This window comes from Pristiophorus japonicus, chromosome 12 (genome assembly GCF_044704955.1).
Source record: "Pristiophorus japonicus isolate sPriJap1 chromosome 12, sPriJap1.hap1, whole genome shotgun sequence".
NCBI lineage: Eukaryota > Metazoa > Chordata > Chondrichthyes > Pristiophoridae > Pristiophorus > Pristiophorus japonicus.
Genome location: NC_091988.1, coordinates 147,403,796 through 147,422,640, shown reverse-complemented (window position 1 = coordinate 147,422,640; position 18,845 = coordinate 147,403,796). Strand labels below are relative to the sequence as shown.

Genomic DNA, 18,845 nt, shown 5'->3' with positions numbered 1-18,845 from the left:
ATCCTTGGCTGCACTTCCAAACCCAATTAACATCTATATTATGGGCTCCTGGAACTGAGTCAGGCAAATCAGCTTCCACGCCAGACTGCAGAATTTGTAGCAGCTTTTCTTGCCACAAGCCCGTTCAGTTTGCTATTATCCTGACCCCAATATAGAGCACAAGTGTAGGCCACAAAGCACAATGCCAGACTTTTAAAAATATGTGTTTCTTGCGTAACTGAAAATAAGTACAAAAAAAATGATATATTGCAATTTTAAGCAGATTTGTTCTTTGAGATAACAGGAAAGACTGCTAGCTGGGTGAAGTAACTGGGAATCGTGCAAGCCAGTGTGCTAGTGTACCACAACCAGCAAGCACCTACAGTACAACCAATCTACCCCCTATCAGCAAACAACCCCCTGCCCGCCCCGATCTCCTACGGCCCTGAAGTGTCTACTGTTCCACTGTGAACTGGCTTGTGTTAGAAATGGGGACCTCCAGTATATGCAAAGCACAGTCTAAAATGGCACTGTTGATTTGATGTAAATCTATTTGAAGGTTGAGAAACTGCAAAGCCAGGAGCGTGAAAATGTTATAACAACAATTAATCTTAATTGTACACCTATAATGGCTTCATAAAATGAGTGTACTTTCGAGGACACAGATTTTTTTTAAAAATGCTGTACCCCTCAGGCATGAATCAACATAAACAAAAGTAGACAAGAAAATAAAATTCTGAAAGAAATAGGATAATAAATGAGACAGTAACTATTTCCTGTACGTACCCAGAACATCAAAAGAAAAAAACCTGGCAATTCCAACACAATGTTTATACTCAAACAATAGATTTGTTGAGTGCCTGGTCAGGTTGTGTTTTAAACAAAAACTTAATCCCCGTCAGAGTTTCAACTACCCAATTCTTAAGTTTCTTAACCATAGATGTTTAGAGCACAGAAGGAAGCTATTTGGCCCATCTTGTCTGTGCCAGATCATTGCTAGAGCTAGTAGGGGTACTGACAATTTAGTCCCTTTGATTTAGTTTTTATAAAGTCTGTGCACAACACAGGCAAATTTTATGGCATGTTTATGGGCACTGGCACTGTTAAACTTTCATTTCCTGGCTCAATTCCCATGTTCGCAGTTGCATCAGCAGCTCTACAGGCATTTTCAGTGTTTTTTTAAACAGCCAGCTAGGAATACTCTGATAATTAATATCAAAATAGTTATTTGCAAAAGTATACAATTCCAGTACAAGCAGTCAATTTTAATGAGCTAAAGTCACATAGGTATTGTTTGTACTTTAGTTGGTCTGTTTTGAGTCATTATAAAACTTATTGCTCCTTTAAGTTGAGCAGTACACTTAATCTAGACTAGTTTAAAAAAAAAACAAAATAAAGCCAGAAAAAGCTGGACATCAACATTTGCAACATGCATTTTATAAGGAATTAAATAGTAATTATACAATTACAAGAGTATGGTGAAGTTTATACTTAATCCCATCTTGTTGTGCAGTCACTGTGGGTTAAACGTGCTAGTTAGTAAAAAGTGCCTAATACCTTACCAAGTACATGCACACATGCAATAAAATCTTCTAAAAAGGGAGAAAAACAAGCATGCAGGAGGAGTTAAGAACTGTGGTTATGTTAAAGCTTTTATTTTTGGTTTTCAAGTACACTAATCAGATTACTCACAATTATGATTGTAAAGAAAATTAAAATGGACCATCACTTCTAATTGTACTGTGAACAGTCAGATCTTCGTCTGCTTCTACAATGAGAAAGTGATCTCTATTCACCACATTTAGATAGGGGCAAAGCTGGGTCATTTTTTTCCCCCTTATATCTGTTTGGGAGAGAGGGGTTTTGTGTTTCTCCTTTCTAAAAGTTGTGGTTCTCTGAAAAATACTCCTATTTAAAAATATGTACACAAAAGGAAAGGAATGGGCCAAGCAGTGAAAATCTCACTACTCCATCCATTTTAAGTCTTGTATTTCATTTGAAGATACATACTAGTTAAAATATTCTGCTGCTCATTTCTCACACACTGCAGTTTGCAAATTATGACAAAAGGCTACTGTATAGCATATAAAAACCATAATAGGCAACCCTAAAAAACAGGCATCATTGGCACCCTTGAAGTGCAGGTTAAGAAACCTATAGCGTAATAACAGTGCCATCCTCCTCCATGCTTCGTCTATTCACATCCTCCTTTTCTGTCGGATCCACTTTCGTGACAGCTGCGAATATGTGTATATTTCCTTCACTGCTGGCAACAGAACCATTCGGAGTTAAACCATGATTATGGTCATTTTTTGTTAAGGATGCTATGCTAGCACTGGTCGACGTTGCCACTGGAATGTGCTGTGGCTCCCCGCTGCCCTCGATGACTATATCTGTTTCTTCATCACTGTCCACTTCTTCAGAATGGAAATTCTGCAGAACATTTGGGGATGCCATATAAGTGGGATGGCTGGTACCACTGTCAGTGGACTGGCCAGAACTACCAGAAGTCCGACTGATCCTCACAACATTATTTCTTTGATTTGCTGGCTTCACAGTAATGATGAGATTGTGGCTATTTGCAATCATCATATCGGTCACCTGATCAAGGCTTTTTCCTGACACCTCAATACCATTCACCTCAAGAACTTCATCATTCACAGCCAACAGACCGGTACTTTCGGCCAATCCCCCTTGCACCAATCTAGAGATGAAAATTCCAGGGACTTTTTCAAGTCCGTGGGGAGTTACTCGGACACTGGAGCCATCACGGATATAGAATCCTAGTGGTTTATCAGACCCGTGTTTGTATAGCCGCACTCTTCGATGGGTTTCTGGAAGAATGTCCACATCAATGATCGAAGACACTGGGCGGAAATCACGTGGCAAGCTGATGGCAATTGGAGGTTTCTTTCGGTTAATGTCAGGACGCAGTACATTTGACAAGACGTTCTTTTTCCGTGTTAAAGTGTCTGTACCAAAGGCACTGTAGTCAGCATCCTCTGCAAAATACAAAAGAAATCATGAGTATTTGTCATGTTCACAACACATTAAATGGGCAAATTATAAATGTCTAAATCATCTGTGGCAATTTCAAGTAAAACTGTATCCAAAGAAAATCCTTCCACATTAAAATGTAAAGGTTAAGCATCAAAAAATAGATTTTTAATGGTAGCTCATAGCGACTTATTTACAGATTTTGACTCCCTCCCTTTACATAAGGAAACGACTGCACCCTTTCAACCCGCGAGTATTTGCAACACACTGGCACTGCAATCCTTTTGGCTGATTTTTTTTACCCCAAATATTTGCTGGTATGAGTGCTATTTATGCTGGCAGCAGAATCTTCCTGCAAACACAATCTCCTCCTTAGTACTTCAATTGAGAACATTTAACAGTTCCACAAATGCTGATAGCTCCTTTGTTTTCTGATTGAGTCCTTGCTACAGAAAATGCAAATTGATAGTGTATGACTGCATTGCTTCAAGACATTAGCTGTTCAAATAAGTCACTGCTATAACTTGGAAGTTGCAAGAAAACTAATTTAAAAGTTGTAATATTTACAAATGTTATGGACTAAATTTGTATCTTACATTAGTAATAAAGATTACAGAATGTGCGACTGGGGTGAAAATCCCAGTTGCACTACACTGAAGTGTAGGCTAATACAGGGTATTTTCACATTATAGCATATGGCAATTATCCAATTTCACTTTCTTCAAAAAGTTCATAAGTTAAATCCTGCTTCCCAACTGGAGGCTAGAACACAAAATCCAGGGCATTCACTAATGACACACTGCAACCAGCCATTAGGTTTGCAAGAGCATGTTGAGTCGATTCTTTTTCTAACTTCTGCGGAACATTTCAACTTGATGGCCTAACTGAGATTAAGAACCCAATATGCAGCAGTGCTAAACTGCCACTCATCTCAATTCCCTTATACTCAACAGGAACTGCCTGTGGACTCGAGAGATTCTACAGGAAAGACTGAACGGGTTGCGGCTCTGTTCTCTAGAAAAGAGAAAACTAAGGGGCAGGGAGGGGTGACCCCAAAATTATGAAAGGGTTTGATAGTGTAGATAGAGAGATGTTTCCACTTGTGGGAGAGTCCAAAACTAGGTGGTGATAAATATAAGATAGTCACTAATAAATCCAAAAAGGAATTCAAGAGAAACCTCTACCTAGAAAGTTGTTAGAATATGCAACTTGTAAACACATGGAGTAGTTGAGGTGAATAGCATTGATCATTTAAGGGGAAAGCTAGATAAACACATGAGAGAAAGGAATAGAGTGTGTGCTGATAGAGACTGATGAAGTAGGGTGGGAAGAGGCTGGTGTGGAGCATAAACTAGTTCGGTCGAATGTCTGTTTCTGTGCTGTAATTTTTATGCAATACCATTCCAGTTATTTGTATGTGATCATTCTTAGATTTGTATGCAACAATCAGCTGGTACAGGCTCATACTTTACACTGAAGAGAATAATGCAACCACTCTGATGACTAAAGGGGCTACATTCAAGTGTGGCTGTTGATGGTCTAATACGAAGTACAAATGTAACCACATTCTTTGGGACCTTATCAATGCCACTTTTCTTTTCATGGCTACCCATATAAAACAAAACTATCCTAGTCACATTACACTTTAGTATCTTCACTACAGTAGTTAAGAGAAAATACAAACCATTCCAACAGAAGCAGTGAATGAGCTACTTATGTATTTAAACATGGACAGGTAGCCAATTTAAAAGGAAGGCTGGAGGAGAGAAAGCAAGCCGAGACAAGAGGTCTGAATAAGGCAGGAAAACAAAAAGAAAATTAAACCAGAAGGAAAGAAAATGATAAATCTGACAAGTGAACTGAAATGGCAAGAATCCAAATGAATAAAAACACTGCAGATTTTGCTTCCATTGTGCTGGTTAGAAAAGCATGTACACTTTCTGTAAATATCACTTTCTGGGGAGGGAGTGACCTTTGCTGGGAACGAGTTAATGCCTTCAAGGGAGAAGGAGAGAAAATGAAAAATGAATCCATTATGTCCAAAAAGTAAATGTACAAAACCACTGCTTGCAGGGTATCAAAGTTTGTCTCATCACAACTTTCAGACCATTCACAGCAGTACTTGTGTTTCATTTAGTTTTTAAATCTAAAATACCATGTACTGTACAGACACTAAATTTACTTTTTGACTGTCCAAGTGGCAAAAAGTTACAATGTGACTGGAAACCAAAGTCGCTCTGGATTCATCAAATGGTTGTGCTGCTCATCTCAACTGGGCAGATTCTCTCCATCTACACAAAAAAAAACAGATCTGGCAGAGCAGACTTCTGAAGGACACAAGTGTGGTCAAGAAACAGCGCATGATGTTACTCAATGTTCTGATGTGAAGGAATTCCATAGTCAGACAACTAGGTGGTGCAGGTTTCATTCCCAACACTTGCTGTGCCCAAGGGCACACAAAGGAAACACACCTATATCATTGACCTTTCATTCACTATCATTCCCATTTGTCATTCAATCTCATATCAGCCAAGTCTCATTTCTAGGCATTCTTCCAGTCGTTTATCTGAAAATTATAACTGCTTGCGCAAGTTGAAAGAAACGTTGGCGAAACCAATTTCTTACGTTCACCGCCTACTACTGTTCACATCTTAAAAAATTTAAAACAGTGCTCTCAGCTCCTCCAGCATGTTTCTGGGACCACAAGGCTCCAACTATAAAGGTGGGCATGATGTGATACACATGTGATGCCATAGTTTTACCTCCCTCTCACAACTTGCTGCAGTTCAGTCAGGTAGTTACTGCCTGCCTACGCTCTATCCTAGGCCACCTGTCTGGGCCACTCATTTGCTTTCCACAGCAATAAAGCTTACTGGAGTTTTGTTGCCGCACAAATGTATTTTTTCTATCCACTAGTTTTCCAGTGTACTGGGCAGCTCAATTTAACCCACACATATATTGTAGATCAGCAATTCATCTCCCCACCCCAACTAGAAAATAAAGTAATGAATCATAATTTTTATACAAGCTCATAGTTGGTTTTGTGGCATTCCATTGATGTGGAATATACCTCCAAATGTAAAGATCACCGAACACAGATTTTTGGGCCTCGATATTTGCTCGAAGGCGGGAAGGGAGCCGGGGGAGGGGGGGGATATTTAGGTCCTGCCGAATTTAACGACAGGATCTGATTAATATTTTTTGTCTCCATTTCCTGGCTGTAGCCAGCCAAATTAAGAGGCTGGCTGGCTTTCAGTCAGGTATGTATTCAGCACCAGGCCACATCCAGGTAAGGGAGGGGAGGGATCGGAAAGGTGGAAGGAGGGTTAGGGTTAGGGGGTTGAAGATCAGAAGGGCCATGGGGAGGTTGGACGTCGCTGCCAGGGAGCACAGCAAGTGAAAAGACCTGCTGGATTCAGCAGTCTTCACCTCTCTTTAGCTGCTGGGTTTCCCAAGGCCCGGCCAAGGAAACCCAGCCAGCCAGGGTTAAATTCATGAGCAATTCTGAGGTATGTAGCTGCATTATATTTAAATAACCAACCCGCCTCCTGGGAACAGGTTGGTCCCGCCTCTCGTCTCGCCTCCGTTAAAACCGGAAGTGGATGGGTTCGAGGCGGGTTTGAGATTTTTAACATCCCAGCTGACCCAAACACACCCATGTTGGGGGGGTGAAAATTCTCCTTGAATTCTAATGTAAATGCAGAATTAAATTGATTTCTTTGAAAGTGAAAGCAAAAATGAATTTCATCATTGGAAAAAAATTAATCTAGCTAATTTCCACGGAACTGGCTTGTTCACATTAAATAAACCATAAAAGAATAGGTTTCTGGATTTAAACCTAGGAGCATTGAATAGAAAAAGGAGGAACTGGTGATTAATCTGTACAAGACGTTGTTTGGGACACAATAGGAGTAAAGTGTGTAGATTTGGGCCCCCTAGGTGCAGCACAGATTAACTACAATGATACCAGAAATGAGATAGTTATGAAAGATTATAAAAACTAGAAAGCATTACTGGCATTCAGTGGAGGGAAATACCAATTGGAATGATTTGAGAATCTAAGAGTGAAAGTTATTTCTATTTGTGTGAATCAGTAACAAGAGGGCATAAATTTAGCATGAGTACAAGAAGAACAGGGAGGAGGAGGAGGAGGAGGAGGAGGAGGAGGAGGAGGAGGAGGAGGAGAGAGAGATAGGAGAGAGAAAAATCAAAATAATTTTCATGCCAAGTGTTATTAGAATAGGAATACCTTAAGTGCCCATTGAAATTCAGTCAAATTTAAGAGGCAAGTACCCTGTATATAAAACAATTTACAAAAAGAGATACACGAGGAGAGTTGGTAAATGTGATTGGAGTAGATAATTCAGTACTAACACTGGTACAATGGACTGATTGGTCTCCTTCAGAGCTGAAATTTGTGAGACGATGAAAAAAGTTAGAACAGACTGTCCTGCTGCTTCAGTTGCTCCACCTGGCGTGATAGTGAGCCAATAGGAGTAGGAAAGCTCCTCACATGTCCCTGGTTGCACTGAGCTCGATGATCTGTCAGAGTAGAAGCAGCGGCACAATTAACGTCAAAATGAAAAGTGCACGTGCGTATATTTTATGAAAATGAGATTGGGCTTCTTAAAATCCAATAGTCTGCCAACATTTACTGTCCAGACTCATACAAGTAGCCACTTACATGCAGTAGCAGAAGACCTGTAAAATAATTCATTCGAGAACAGGTATACATGTTAAAATAATGCAGTGACAGACTCTGTTTTATCAATGCTGGCTTTTACAAGGTACGGGCCTGCTGTTTTAGTCTTTAATATTGCTCCTTTTGGTTGGTTTGGTGCTCATGCATTTCAGGAAACATGTCTGACAGAGCTTAATACCAACTTTTTTTGATCAGTTCTCTTTCTTTTTAAATTTGATCTTGGAACATGTGCGACATTCAGAAAACTGCATTTATTATCCATCCTCGTTGTCCTGAGGTGGTGGTGGGAAGCCTTCTTGTGTTGATGGTGTTTACACAATGGTTTAGGTAGGGAATTCCAGGACTTTGACCCGGGCATGAAGGAATGGCAATATATGTCCAAATTGTGATGGCGTACACTTGGAGGTCATGGTGTTCCAATGACATCGCTGTTTGTCCTGCTCGGTCAGAGGTCGCAGGGCTGGGAGATGCTGTCAAAGCAAGCTTAGTGAGTTGCTGCAGTCCATCGTGTAGACAGTATGCAATGCGATATTGAAGGGCTGGGTTTTGAATGCGGGTACTTTGTCAAATTTACATTAGGGAAAGATAATGGGCCCAAATTTGGCCCACCCGTTTTTTCGCCGCATTCACATGGATTAAAACGGCGCCAAAAAGTTATCTCCGCATTCTGGCCGCTCTATGACCTCTCCCATGGCTTGGCGCGTTGTGGCAATTCAATTAGGGGGCGGAGCTAGGGCCCTTGTAAGATTCCAAAATTCGTGGACTCACTGAAAAGGAAATTCGATTTGGGCCAATTAAACAGAAAGTTTGGGATCCTAAAATGGATATGGAAGAAATCTACAAGTTTTAACCAAGTTTGGGATTTTAAAAGGCATGTTTGGGCCTGTGGGGAAAAACTGCAGTGACAGAGGGGTGGGATTTAGAATTTGGATATTGTAGTTAATCAGTTTGTCTGGGGGAGCTGTTTAACCATATAGTCAGGCTCCCAGAAAACATTAGCATTTAAATAATCGACCACGGAAGAAACATTATCCACCTCACCCACAGGACCCAAATATCACATACATAATCCTGCATCTTTTTCAACATGCATAGAAATATCTAGCTCAGCCCAGACTTCCCGAAGCCAAAGCAGTGCTATTACAATGGACAAGAGTTCATCAGCTCATAAATAAGGAGTATTGCCATCCAAAGCCCATCAACGCCAGATTAAAACATTTAATCAAGTTTCAGATAGCTAGCCCGCCAAAGCTTATACAAAGAAGACCACTTAAAATCAATGGGCAGCAAAACTTAAACAAAAGAAATGTTAGATTTGGCGCGCAGATTAAATAGCCTCTCAGAGTATAACTGGGGGCCTATCGTACCAGAGAACAATTCTGAGAAAAACTTTTCTGACCATCACTTCGGAACAAGATCAAGATCGAGAGCACACGGCCAGAAGACATAGGAAGAAACATCGTGACATCAGAGAAGAGAATTTCAAAAACCAGTGGGACATCAGTACCAACTGACTTGGTAACAGCCATCAACCGGACCACCGCGACCGACGAAACCAACCAGGAAAATCAATCAAGAAAACCGGGGTCCACGCAAGTTTTCCACTCTACAATATGCATCAGAGGTCTTCTACCACATCCGGGGTATGGCAAGGCAAACCGGCTATAACCAAGGAACCCCGAAACCTCGAAACAGCTCTAGCTGGCAAAAAGGTTATGGTGAGCATGAATCCCTGAAGCCCTAGAGTTTGACCTAGTTAGAGAGTAAGTGGGAGGTGGGAGGTATTTCTGTTGTGTTTATTACCTGTAATAAAGTATTCCCCATTGTTTAGAACCTTTTTTGTAAGTTTTATTAGAGTGTATTTGTGTTATTTGCTTTCTTGAATAAAACCCGTACCTCTTTGTACAAAACAGTTGTCTGCTGCACTTTATCATACCCTGATTAATAAATCCAAGCTCAAGAACCAGGTAGTGGGAGCGACTCGCAACCGCTCTGGTCAGGAAGGCAAGCTGACAGACCCACCATCCCCTACACCCTGCGCTCAAAAAAGAGTGCCGGCAGCTCATCGCATGCGCACTGGAGGTTTTGCACATGCGCAGTAGCTCCTCTGCAGCGTGGGACCCGATGTCCTGCCCCTATCCCAGGCCGAGTGGCATCAAAGAGAAGTTCACTAGTCCCTCGGGGAGGAGGTTAGCAGTCCCTCAGAGGGAGAAGTCTAGCAGCCTCCGTGTTCTGTGAGCCCAGCCTGTTGTGTGTAACCAGTTACCTGCGCGCTCTCCCCCGTCCCACCCACCCGCACCTATTCCCAGCTGAGTGGCCTCTCGCACCGGCAGGCCCGCTGACTTCCCGGGCCGAGTTACAAAGGTAGGACTGAAATAAATAAATGTTAAAATTTTTTTTATTATTGATGGTTTTTATGTTTCTTGAATGTTGAAGGTGTTTAGTGCTTTGCAAGGTCCTTTCCGCTTTCCTTCTCGCCACCCCCCCAGCTCTGGCTACCTGCGCTGATTTCTTAAATCTCTACAAGAGTTTTTGGTTCGGCCACGTGGTCATATATGCTGGCCTAAGTTAGTTTGGAGCAACTATTAGCTGTCCAAACTGGCTTAAATGGCCAAAACAGGCTTAGGTGGCTGGTAACACTCCCTTTTGAAAAAACACATGAAACTAAAAAAAATCCTAACAACTCACTTACACTGGTGCAAATTAAATGTGCAGAATGGGGAATTTTAATATATTCCAGAAAAATCAAGTTGTTCCAAAAAAAAAAAAAAAATGGGGCAACTGCTGGACAAATTTCGGCCCAATAATATGGAAACTTCACAAGTTACAAGTGACCTTTACTAGAATAATGGGGAAAGCAATATGTAACCTTGTTGTTTATGGGCTAGTGAGGGCTGGAATGTGGGCAAAGTTTTAATGCACTAAAGGATTGGGGAATATCGCATGATTCAAAGGCAATGTCCTGAGTCGTATAAACCAGGAAGATCGCAGCTCAACCCATGGACTGTGCAGTTAGCCGATTTCAGTCAGGGTCACAGTAGGTGAACTAGAGCTGGCCTCGGTGCTCTGACTTAATGAGGAGAAAATTGTTTAGGGTTTTTCCCCGTAGAAAGCCCTACTGCAAATGCAGTATGGGGGTGGGGGCACTGGCTGAGGACATTATTGGGCTGGGCTATGATGTATCTAGTCAAATAGTTTGGTAACACATCATCAAGCCTCATACGTGAAAAATGGCCGCTTGGGTGAGGTACCAGAAAACGTATGCACTCGTACACATGAACCATACAACAGCAACAGCCGAGAGAGGAAAGCAGGAGAACTGGAGAAAATTCATGAAAAGTATTTGGCAGAGTGATTATCTCAGTTCAACAGTGGACATATCCTGTAGGTATGTAGATAAAATGAATAAAAAGGCATTCACACTTATCCAAGCATTAGACTAAGATAATAGGATGTGGCGCTAACCAAGTACAACAGCAACGACTGAATAATGAGCAGTAATAGAATGGTTGTTCAGTTTAAATGGTTGCACTTAGTCATATTAACTGAACAAACCACCTAGCTTGTTACAGCTTGGTTGCGCAAGTGGGTGTGGAAAGGAATGTTATACTGGTTGTGTGTTTCGGTCAGGTACACGCTTATCCAGATTCCATTGAATGAGTCACAGTGCTGGAATGCTTATAAAGATAAGCTTTGATTCATTTCCTTCTTACAGCTATGAAGAAAGGGTCTATTTGAATATTTTAACAATCTTGTTTTTATTATTACATTAGGTTATGCATAATGTCCTTTTACACATTTGTAGATAAATTTAAACATATTTGGGCAGATGTATAAATTTCATGCCCGATCACAGAAGGCAAATCAAGCTCCCCAAACTGTGTGGGGAAATGCACTGCGTGGTACTCAAGCTGATAGGAAGGTTCCACCCCTAAGCAATCTTGCTTTAGCTGATCTGAACCAGGAGGCTATTCAATTATCCTCAAAGCCCCTGCACTAGGGAAGAATTCTGACTGTGCACTAGTGACCCTTGCTGGTAAATGTACACATTAGGAACATAGGAACAGGAGTAGGCCATTCAGCCTCTCAAATCTGTTCTGCTATTCATGACTGATCTGTGACCTAAATCCATATCCCTGCCTTTGGCCCATATCCCTTAATACCTTTGGTTAACAAAAAGTTATCAACACCAGATTTAAAATTAAGAATTGACCTAGCGTCAATTGCCGTTTGCGGAAGAGTTCTAAACTTCTACCATCTTTTGGCATTCATCATCATAGGCAGTCCCTCAAAATCGAGGAATACTTGCTTCCACTCAAAGTGAGTTCTCAGGTGAATGTACAGTCCACTACTGGAATTCCAGTCTCTATCACAGGTGGGACAGACAGTCGTTGAAGGAAAAGGTGGGTGGGACTGGTTTGCCGCACGCTCCTTCCGCTGTCTGCACTTGTTTTCTGCATGCTCTCGGTGACGAGACTCGAGGTGCTCAGTGCTCTCCCGGATGCTCTTCCACTTTGGACAGGGATGGTGCACTTTATCAAGGAGGATTTGAGAGTGGAGTTCCAAATAGAGCGCTTGCTTGGAGTCTTGTGTCGGGCATGCAGACAATGTGGCCTGCCCAACGGAGCTGGTCGAGTGTGGTCAGTGCTTCGATACTGGCCCAATCGAGAACACCGATGGTGCGTCTATCCTCCTGAGAATGGATACAGAAGGATTGTAAATGTGGCAGAGGGATGGAAATAGGGAATCATGGGAAAATAGCTAAAGAAATGTCAAAATGCAGACAACTGCAGAATCGACAGAAAAAAAAGGGGTTACCAAGAGTTGAGGTTGAGGTTAAACACGGGTCATGAGAAAGACGCAAGGCGGCACAAAGAAAGCAAGCAATCCTAGATAGGAGGGAAAAGTAATGGCTTTTACTGATTAGGAGGAAGGAAAACTAATTGGGTTCTTTACTGATAAGGGAAGACAGTGTAGCGAACCTGACCCTGACACCAGCCCTAATTGGGAGACTTTCTTGCCTGCCATTGGACGTACTCGGGGGGGGGGGGGGGGGGGGGGGGGGGGGGAGGCAGAAAGGGATTGGATAGACCAAGTGCTAATCAAATGTGTTCGGTTTTGAAAATGTATAACTACTGTGCTTTTCGCGCTGTAAAGGGGCTTTCCAGGGGAAGGTAAACAGTCTCTGATTGAGAGTATCCCTTTGTCTTGACAAGTCCCGGCCGGAGAATCTTCAATAAAGGTCTTTTACAGAAAAGGCAGCAAGGTGTTCGTGTGTCAGTGTATTCGCTGAAACAGATTGAGGGAAAAAGAATCCGTATTAACACTCCCAGGTCATTTGCAGTGTCTACTATATATGGTCTACGTCTGAGCCATACATGAGGCCGGGTATCACTACAGCCCTGTAGACCATAAGCTTGGTGACAGATTTGAGGGCCTGGTCTTAAAACATGCTCTTCCTCAGGCGACCGAAGGCTGCGCTGGTGCACTGGAGGCGTTGTTGGACCTCGTCGTCGATGTCTGCCCTTGCTGATTGTAGGCTCCCGAGGTATGGAAAATGATCCACGTTGTCCAAGGTCGCGCTGTGGATTTTGATGACCAGGGGGGGCAGTGCTGTGTGGCAAGGTCAGGTTGGTGGAGGACCTTTGTCTTACGGATGTTTAGTGTAAGGCCCATGCTTTTCATATGCCTTGGTGAAGATGTTGACGATGGCTTGGAGTTCAGCCCTGGCATTAGGACAGGATAAGGTGGCAATGACTCTTAGTCAGTAACTTGTAAACACTCACTATCGAGGTTAAAATTAAGAAAGGCTACTAGACCAAGATAATGGAAGATCTGTCAATGCTTTTTGGGGGGGGGTTCCAGTCTGCAATTTCTGACAAAACTTAGCAGACCGGGCCCTTATGTCAGAGTTATTATGGCACAGAAGGGGGCCTTTCGGCCAATCGAGTCCATGCCAGCGCTCTGTAGAGCAATCCAACAGTCCCATTCCCCCGCTCTATCCCCATAGCCCTGCAAGTTTATTTCCCTCAAACGTCTATCCAATTTCCTTTTGAAATCATTGATAGTCTCCACTTCCACCAACCTCGTAGGCAGCGAGTTCCAGGTCATTACCATTCGCTGTGTAAAAAAGTTCTTCCTCACATCCCCCTGTATCTCTTGCCTTAAATCTGTGTCCCCTAGTCCTTGTACCATCGGCTAATGGAAACACCTTTTCTTTGTCTACCTTATCTAAACCGGTCATAATCTTGTACACCTCTATCAAATCTCCCCTCAACCGCCTTTGCTCTAAAGGAGAACCAATCCCAGCTTCTCCAAACTAACCTTGTAGCTAAAGTCCATCATCCCTGGAACCATTCTGGCAAATCTCCTCTGCACCCTCTCAAGGACCTTCACATCCATCCTAAAGTGTGGTGACCAGAACTGGATGCAATACCCCAACTGTAGAGTAACTAGAGCTTTATAAAGGTTCAGCATTACTTTCCCTCCGCGGCGAAAACCCAGTTGCAAAGCCTAGGCGGGATCCTTGGGTAGCTGTTTGCAGCGCGCTTTCAAGTCCCGCTGGGGAGAGGTGCGCTGACGTGCAACGACACGGATTGCATTAGTGTCTTACTTTCGGCACTCTCCCGACCCATACGCCGCGCCCAGAAAACTGACAAGTCAAACCGGTCGGTACAGCACTGCCAGCAGTGGCAAGTATGAAAACCTGCAAAAAAAAGTAAGTTAAAGTTTTTATTTTTTTTTTAATTCTTTGTGATTTGCTAGCTACGGGTTTTGTGAATGTTTTTTGCAATTTTATTTTTTATTTTTTCCACCCCTCCCAAGGCCTTTATCGCAGCGCAAATGACCACAGTTGCCGAAACTCGCGGTTTGCGCTGCGAATAATCGTGCAACGCCTCCTTTACTGCAGACATAAAGGCTGAAAGTTCAGCCTAAAAACAGTAGCACAACATAAACGTTAATTTTCACATATCATTACCGTTTTTGCTGAAAAACCCCGAAAGCCGAAAATCTGGCCCCATAGGTTTTACTAACTATACTTTCAATGTCCTGCCACCTTCAAAGATCTATATGCACATTAACCCCTAGATCACTCTCTTCCTGCACACTCTTTAGAACTGTGTCATTAAGTCTATATTGCCTCCCACTATGCCTTCTGCCAAAATGCATCACCTCACAGTTCTCTCTATTAAATTCCATCTGCCACTTGTCTGCCCATTCTGCCAACCTATCTATGTCCTGCTACAGTCGATTGGTATCATCCTCACTGTTTGCCACATATCCAAGTTTGGCATCAGCAAATTTTGAAATTTTACTCTATATTCCAATATCCAAGTCATTTATATATATCAAAAAAGCAGTGGTCCTAGCACTGACCCCTGGGGAACACCACATCCACCATCCTCCAGTCTGAAAAACAACCAACCATTCACCACGACTCTGTTTTCTGTCCTTAAGCCAATTTCTCATCCAAGCTGACACGGACCCTCCTATTCCACGAGCCTCAGTTTTGTTAACCAGCCCTTAATGTGGCACTTTGTCAAACGCCTTCCTAAAATCCATATAGACAACATGCATTCCCTTTATCAACCCTGTTAGTTCAGCAAAAAAATTCAATTAGATTAGCCTTTTACAAATCCGTGCTGGCTCTCCTTAATTAACTTAAACCTCTTCAAGTGCCTGTTAATTTTTTCCCTGATTATTGTTTCTAAAACCATACCCATCACTGATGTTAAACTGACTGGCCTGTCTTGAACAAGGGTGTCATATTTTCCACTTTCCATCCTCTGGCACCTCCCCCCCACATCTCGGGAAGATTACAGCAAGCCCTTATGCTATCTTCACCCCCACTTTCCGTAGCAACCTGGGATGTAAGCCATCAGAACCAGACGATTTACCCACTCTAAGCATATCCAGCCTTTCCAGTACATCTCTCTGCCAGTCTCATTTTCCTCTTCACTTCCCCGCTCAACTTACTGCGTGGCCCCCAACCTGCGGGCACCGTCGGAGCAGGCTGGGGAGCGGAAGGAGCAGCTTGGCAGCCTGGCCCAGAGGTCTGCGCAGTCCCCGGCCTGCGAGCACCATCGGAGCAGGCTGGGGAGCGGAAGGAGCAGTGTGGCAGCTGGGCCCAGCAGTCTGTGCAGTCCCCGGCCTGCGAGTACCATCGGAGCAGGCCTGGGAGCAGAAGGAGCTGCGTGGCAGCACACCACTCCAGGGAGCAGCACGTGCTGGAGCAGGAAAGCAACTGCAGCGAAGAGGGCAACTGGATTGGACGTCACCAAGATCCAGGTCACTGATTGGAGCATAGGCAAGTACTGCAGGAGCAGTGAGAGATTGTAGAGGGACGTGATCGGGGCCAAGGAGAGGTGCGAGTTTGGGGCCCAGAGGCAGCATGGACCAGCCCACACTGATGCATGCGCACTAGGCCCGTGCAGCAGCGCTGGTCTCCGGTCGTCTTGGATAACCCTTGCCACTGGACCAAGACCTAGCTCTGTCAAGCCCGTGTGGTGGCTGGTATGCAACGGCCACCACACGTTGAAAAAATCCACACACAGGCATCTTCCACTCTTCAAGATTAAGTTCGGGACCTGGAATATTAGGTCATTTATTGAAACACCGGTGAAATTTTTGCCGTGAAAGCAAGTCATCCTCGACTTGAGGGACTGCCTATGATGATGAGTACACCCTGCCCATCAATTTTCACCCCATCCATTATGTCTCCAATCTCCGCTTCTACCAACATTTTGTCAGCGTCCTCTTCCTTAATAAACACAGGTTAAAAAGTACTCAAGTATTCTAGTCTTGCCCTGCACCTCTCAGCAGGTGTCACATTCTTTGTCCCCAATAGGCCCCATCCCACCTCTTACTAACCGCTTACTATTTACATGCCGGTAGAAGATTTTTATATTAACCACCATTCTATTGTCTTTTCTCTCTTTGCCAGTCTTATTTTCCTCCACTTCCCTGCTCAACTTATTGTATTTGGCCTGGATCTCACGAAGAATTCAACTAACATGCATCATACACCCTCTTTTTTTTTTCCATCATATTCTTTATCTCCCTCATCATCCAAGGAGCCCTGGCTTTGGTTCCCTTACTTTTCCCTCTTGTTGGAATGTATCTAGTCTGCATCCTCCTTAAAGATCATCCATTGCCCCATTACAGTTTTTCCCGTCAATCTTTGGTTCCATTTTACCTGGCTAGATCCCCTCTCATCCCATTTAAGTGAGCCCTCTTCCAATTTAGAAGTTCCACTTTAAATTGTTCCTTGCGTTTCTCCATTACTAATCTAAACATGATGATCACTCTTACCCAAGTGTTCTCCCACAGACACTTGGTCCAAAGTGGCCCACCTCATTCCCCAGCACCAGATCCAGCAATGCCTCCTTCAGAGTTGGGCCAAGGACATACTGGTCAAGGAAGTGCTCCTGAACTCATTTCAGAAATTCCTACCCCTCCTTTCCTTTTAACATTATCCCAAATCGATATTTGGGTAATTAAAGGCCCCCAATATCACCACTCTATAGTTCCTGCACATCTGATTTCCCTGCAGATTTGCTCCTCGATCTCACTATTTGGAGGTCTATAGAATACCCACAATAGCGTGATCATGCCCTTTTTGCTTCTCAACTCTAACCAAATGGATTCTGTCCTTGCCCCCTCAAGGACATCCTCTCTTTCCAACACTGCAATGTCTTCTCTAATCAGTACTGCCACCCCACCTCCCTTTTTCCTTCTTTTCTGAACACTTTGTATCCGTGAATATTAAGCACCCATTCCTCACTATTTTAACCCACGTTTCTAATGTTGCCAATGTATCATACTCCTACATAGCTAATTGTTCTTGTAACTCACCAACCTTATTCACCATACTTTGTGCATTTACATACATGCATTCTAACCCTGTCTTTGTATTCCTCTCAGTCTGCTCCTATCTAATATGATATTACTCCTTTCTCTAATACTATCCAAAAAATCTGCAAAGGGATATAGACAGGCTAAGTGAGTGGGCAAAAATTTGGCAGATGTGAGTATAGGGCCCAAGTTTCCACACGAGCCTAGAACGGCGCAGTCCCGACCTGGACGCCCGTTTTTCACGCTACAAAGTGCGCCTAAAAGAATCCTCGGTATTCTCCACCTACTTGCAGGTCCTCTGGCCCTCGGCAGAGCCATGTCCCTACGCTGAAAACAGTGCCGGGACCTCTTCACATGCGCGCTACAGTGGGCACGCAAGTGCAGTAGCTCCAGGCGCCGAACTGTGTGGGAGGGGCCCGAAGCATGCAGCCCCTAGCCCTGGCTGAATAGCCTCACTGGGGCTGCATGAATAAGGCTCCTCTCCTCTCATCTCTCTCTCACTCACCCTCCCTCCCTCCCTGTAAATCTGGTGCTGGGGACGGCCCTGCCCGAAGTCTCGGGCCGGCCCATTCAGCCTTCGGTCCCGAAAGGCCTGCCTGAAGCACTTTCACATAGGTAGGAAGATGGTTTATTTAATCTTTTCTTTGCTTATAAATGTTTATTCAGGTTGGATTTATTTGTATAAGTATAAAGAAGAATTTATTATAGAATTTAATGACTTCCCTTTCTTTCTCCCCCCCCCCCCCCCACCCCACCTCGTTCTGGACGCCTAATTTGTAACCTGCGCCTGATTGTTTTTTAATGTGTAGAACAGGTTTTTTCAGTTCTACAAAAATCTTCACTTGCTCCATTCTACTTTAGTTTGGAGTACGTTTTCACTGTGGAAACTTTCAAATCAGGAGTCAGTGGCCGGACACGCCCCCTTTTGAAGAAAAAATTCTGTTCCAAAGTAGAACTGTTCTACCTGACTAGAACTGCAGAAAAAAAAATGTGGAGAATTGCGATTTCTAAGATAGTCCGTTCTCCACCAGTTACTCCTAAAAATCAGGTGCAAATCATGTGGAAACTTGGGCCCATAATGTGGGAAAATGTGAGGTTATCCACTTTGGCAAAAGAGAGAAAAGCAAATTATAATTTAATTGGAGAAAAATTGCAAAGTGCAGTACAGAGACCTGGTGGTCCTTGTACATGAAACACAAAAAAAAGTTAGTATGCAGGTACAGCAAGTAATCAGGAAGGCAAATGGAATGTTGGCCTTTGGTGCAAGGGGGATAGAGTATAAAAGCAGAGAAGTCCTCCTATAACTGTACAG

At 43.3% G+C, this 18,845-nt stretch overlaps 1 protein-coding gene across 1 annotated transcript in view; it reads right to left on the bottom strand.

The window, feature by feature from the left end:
• Positions 1-388: 388 nt before the first annotated feature.
• LOC139277500 (partitioning defective 6 homolog beta-like) overlaps positions 389-18,845 on the bottom strand; it is an 89,382-nt gene continuing 70,925 nt past the window's right edge. The window contains exon 3 of the mRNA XM_070896028.1: positions 389-2,981. Within this exon, the coding sequence (XP_070752129.1) occupies positions 2,134-2,981 (848 nt within the window). The 3' untranslated portion in view covers positions 389-2,133. The remainder of the gene's footprint in view (positions 2,982-18,845) is intronic.